The sequence below is a fragment of the Myotis brandtii genome, unplaced genomic scaffold (assembly GCF_000412655.1).
Source record: "Myotis brandtii unplaced genomic scaffold, ASM41265v1 scaffold196, whole genome shotgun sequence".
NCBI classification, from domain to species: Eukaryota; Metazoa; Chordata; class Mammalia; order Chiroptera; family Vespertilionidae; genus Myotis; species Myotis brandtii.
The window spans coordinates 6,202,698-6,207,462 of record NW_005357311.1 but is presented as its reverse complement, the minus strand read 5'-3'; the positions used below and the strand labels follow the sequence as shown (position 1 = coordinate 6,207,462).

General features: G+C 43.8%; 1 protein-coding gene and 1 pseudogene across 2 annotated transcripts in view; one reads left to right on the top strand and one right to left on the bottom strand.

Moving 5' to 3' along the window:
* Positions 1–4,765, top strand: part of JMJD1C (jumonji domain containing 1C) — a 218,988-nt gene that overhangs the window by 45,223 nt on the left and 169,000 nt on the right. For both annotated transcript variants that reach the window (XM_014538750.1, XM_014538748.1), the window contains one exon: positions 2,883–3,047. Coding sequence is in view for 1 of the 2 variants with exons in the window: in XM_014538748.1 (XP_014394234.1) it covers positions 2,883–3,047 (165 nt within the window). In the remaining variant the exon portion in view is untranslated. The remainder of the gene's footprint in view (positions 1–2,882; positions 3,048–4,765) is intronic.
* On the bottom strand, positions 277–1,227 carry LOC102257393 (annotated as a pseudogene).

Sequence of the window (4,765 nt, the reverse complement as noted above, 5' to 3'; positions counted from 1 at the left end):
AACAGTCTGTTCATGCTTCTATGTCTCTGGGTCTATTTTTGATCATCAGTTTATTTGGTTCATTAGATTCCACATATGAGTAAGATCACTTGATACTTATCTTTCTCTTTCTGGCTTATTTCGCCTAGCATAATAACTACAGTTAACTTTTTTTTCTCTTTCAAATAATTTTAATAACGTGGCAGTCAAAATATGAAAAACAGCCTCAAACGTGTTCCCTTTAAAGGTGGTGCTACCATGATTGCTTCGCACAAGCATGATCAAAGGTAATGATGATACCGGATTCCAAAGAGCAAGGGTGTTAAGAAAGCTTCAAGGCTCACAGACTGAAAAGCTTGGTTTCGGGAAGTCTCAGAGGAGTCGCAGGTGGCAGGAAAGACATGAAATTTAAGGGACCTTCACAGTACAGGGTGCGGTTACTGAGTCATCAGCACCTTGAAACGTTTCTTGATGGTGATTCAGTGTTGAAAGTATTTGTCGTCTGGGGAGAACCGAGCAGGATGGGCTGAGCAGATCTGTTGTCCCGTAGGATCAAACTTCTTCAGGGTATAGACCCAGTCTCCCTGTTCATGGAGGTAATACTGGAGAAATAGGATCTTGCTGAAGCAGGAGGTTCCAATTCTGTCTGCAGCTCAGTCTACTGAGGGCCTCACATCTACAGTTGACTCTTGAATGGCATGGGTTTGAACTGCTCAAGTCCATTCATACATGGATTTTTTTTCAATAAGTACTATAGATGTATTTTCTCTTATTATTTTCTTTATTTTAATAACATTTCCTTTTCTCTAGCTTGCTTTATTATAAGAATACAGTATAGTCCTAACTGGTTTGGCTCAGTGGATACAGCATCAGCCTGTGAACTGAAGAGTCCGAGGTTCAATTTCGGCCAAAGACACATACCTGGGTTGCGGGCTTGATCCCTAGTGTGGGGCATGCAGGAGGCAGCCAATCAATGATTCTCTCTCATCATTGATGTTTCTATCTCTTTCTCCCTCTCCCTCTCTGAAATCAATAAAAATATATATTTTTAAAAAAGAATACAGTATATAATATACATAACACAAAATATGTGTTCATCAACTGTTTGTTATTGGTAAGGCTTCCGGTCTGCAGTAGGTCTTTACATTGAATTTATGTCCTTTGGGTTAGGGAAATGTTTACAAACCTTGGCTTTTTGGATTCTTGACTGAAATGTTTTGTCAATAAGACCATATTATAATTGTTCATGAGGGCAAAGCAGAAAATGTTCAGGTTTTCCTTAACATTGTCTCTTCTTCAGTTTTTCTGGACCTCCCAGAAGCCCATTTATACTACAACTTAATAATTAAATATGAGAATCTTATAAAATTTTAAATAGTGGGAGAAATTTGTATAGTTTGAAACCTTTGCATAACACCAGATAGACCTCATCTCAACCCCTAAGGATCATTTTTAGAAGAAGCCGACAGTCTTGTTTCTAGACTTGGGCTCCTGCTTGACTTTGTGTGGATAACTAGAAACAGATGTTAACTCCTTGAACAGTGTATCCCTGTCTTTACCAGTTCTAATAGGTAAACACATCTAATTAGCTTTCTAACGGGCAGCAGCACAAAGACCTCAGAATCAAATGTATCTTTTACCAGTTTGTCTCCATGTTTAAAAGTCCATGATAGCAGGAGTCAGAAGATATTTAATATTTATTAAGCACTTTGTACATGTGCATCACTGTACTGGACACTATAACAGCTCTGCCCTCAATGAATTTGCACCTATAATTTAAAGATACTACATTTGAAGAATATAGGGTAGTATATGATCATATGATAATATAATGTGTGGCAGATAACTGTTTAAAGGAGTTCAAAGCTAAGTTTGTTAACGTGGGAGTTAACTTACATGCTGAAGAACTTGAAAGAGTCCAGCACAAACAAGATTTAAATACAGGGAAACTGAAACACTTCAGGTATAATGTAGCAAAAGATGGGTGGAAGAAAAAGATAAGAACAAGACTGCCTTCAATGTAACTCAACCTAATCGGGAAGACAGTTCTATGAAAAGATAACTTTAGAGAATTAATGAAAAGGGATGTAAATGGGGGCCAAAAGGGAGTAGAATGATTGAATGAGTTATAAAAGAGTCAGTTTTGGTTTTCCAAGTATAACATCCTTGTCTTGTCCCCAGTGTAGAGGAAAAGCTTTCAGTCTTTCACCATTGAGAATGATGTTAGGTTTGGGTTTTTCAATATGATCTTTATTATGTTAAGGTTGTTTCCTTCTAGTCTTAGTTTGAGGTTTGTTTGTTTTTTAATCATGAAAGTGTTTGTCAAATTTTTTTTTCCTGTATCAAGATAATCATGTTTTTGTTCTTCATTCTGTTAATGTGATCTATTGCATTGATTGATTTTTTATGCTTTAAAATATCTTGCACTGCTGCCTGTCTTTGTATGAAAGTTTTATTGGAAAAAAGCCAAGCTCATTTATTTACATATTGTCTAGGACTGCTTTCATACTATGAAGTCAGAAGTAAGTAGCTGTGACAGAGACCATATGGTTTGCAAAGCCTAAAATATTTACTGTTTGGTCCTTTATAGAAAACGTTTTCCAACCTCTGCTTCTAGAATCATCAGTATCTATATAGTGCTCTAGTATGTCTTGAATAGGTATTGGTCAGTCTATACTGACCAACATTTTATAAATTGCTTTTCTTAATAAACTTATGACTTATATAATAAGTAGGGGTTATAATGTGGTTATGGATAGATTACTTAAATAATGATTTTAAGTGAAATGTTTATTTGAATAATGAATTTGGTAATGTCTTCTCATTCAACGTCATGGCTTATACATATTTTAAAATATCATACTCTGTATTGCTTACGGAGTTTTATGTTTTCTTTTCCATAGGTGTATGTGGAATTTGATGATCTTGAATGGGATAAACGAGAGTGGGTTAGAGTTTATGAAGATTTTTCAGCCTTCTTGGTGGAATACCACTTAATCTGGGCCAGGAGGAACAACCCTAGCCAGACTCAGGGATCAAAGAGCAAGCAGATTCAGTGGCCTGCATTGGTAAGATCACTTTCTGTTTTATTAAGCATTTTTATTTTGTTTTAAAAGAACAAGAACTAAATGTAAGTTTAGGTTTATCTGCTGATTATCCTATATAATAAAAGCCTAATATGCTAAGTGTTCGGTCGTCTGGTTGTCTGTTCAACCAGTCAAAGCATAACATGCTAATGATATGCTAAGACCACTCAACCGCTCACTATGATGTGCACTGACCACCAGGGGGCAGACGCTCTGACCAGTAGGTTAGCTTGCTGCTGGGGTCCAGCCAATCAGGAATGAGCAAGACGGGCTGGACACGCCCTGGAGCCCTCCCATGGCCTATATAATAAAAGGGTAATATGCTAATTGACCCTCACACTGTCACAAAGATGGTGGTGCCCCACAGCCAATAAGGAGGGAATATGCTAATTGACTGCCTCGCCCTCAAAGATGGTGGTGGCCACAGCCACAAGATGGGGGCATCCAGTCCCCTCAGCCCCACTGGGGCGGCAGGCGCACGACAAGGCCGGGTCCGCCCCCAGGTGGGCCAGGCCACTCCATGCACCTGCCTCTGGAGTCCCCCAGTCCCCTTAGCCCCCCAGCCGCCCAGGGCCGGCCTGAGGCGCAGGCAAGCCTCAGATGGCCAGTCACTATGAGGCGCACTGAGCACCTCTTGGTCCCTTTGCCTAACCGGCAGGCTCTGATCACCCAGTGGCAAATGGGGAACTGGGGTGGGGGGCAGGGCCAGTAATATGCTAAGTGTTCGGTCGTCTGGTTGTCTGTTCAACCAGTCAAAGCATAACATGCTAATGATATGCTAAGACCACTCAACCGCTCACTATGATGTGCACTGACCACCAGGGGGCAGACGCTCTGACCAGTAGGTTAGCTTGCTGCTGGGGTCCAGCCAATCAGGAATGAGCAAGACGGGCTGGACACGCCCTGGAGCCCTCCCATGGCCTATATAATAAAAGGGTAATATGCTAATTGACCCTCACACTGTCACAAAGATGGTGGTGCCCCACAGCCAATAAGGAGGGAATATGCTAATTGACTGCCTCGCCCTCAAAGATGGTGGTGGCCACAGCCACAAGATGGGGGCATCCAGTCCCCTCAGCCCCACTGGGGCGGCAGGCGCACGACAAGGCCGGGTCCGCCCCCAGGTGGGCCAGGCCACTCCATGCACCTGCCTCTGGAGTCCCCCAGTCCCCTTAGCCCCCCAGCCGCCCAGGGCCGGCCTGAGGCGCAGGCAAGCCTCAGATGGCCAGTCACTATGAGGCGCACTGAGCACCTCTTGGTCCCTTTGCCTAACCGGCAGGCTCTGATCACCCAGTGGCAAATGGGGAACTGGGGTGGGGGGCAGGGCCAGGGAGCGGGTGGAATGGCCGACCTCTTGGTCCCTCCCCGCAGCCAGCAGGCTCTGATTGCCTGATGGCGAACAGGGAACCGGGGGTAGGTGGCGGTGGAGGTCGGGGCTGGCTGCAGGCAGCCAGGGAAGATGGCCCTGATCACAGGCCAGGCCTAGGGACCGTACCTGCACATGAATTTGTGCACTGGGCCTCTAGTCGTATCTAATAAAGCGGTAATATGCAAATTGACCATCACTCCAATGCACAAGATGGCCGCCCCCATGTGGACACAAGATGGCCGGCAGGGGAGGGCAGTTGGGGGCAATCGGGCCAGCAGGGGAGCAGTTAGGCATTGATCAGGCTGGCAGGGGAGTGGCTAGGGGGTGATCA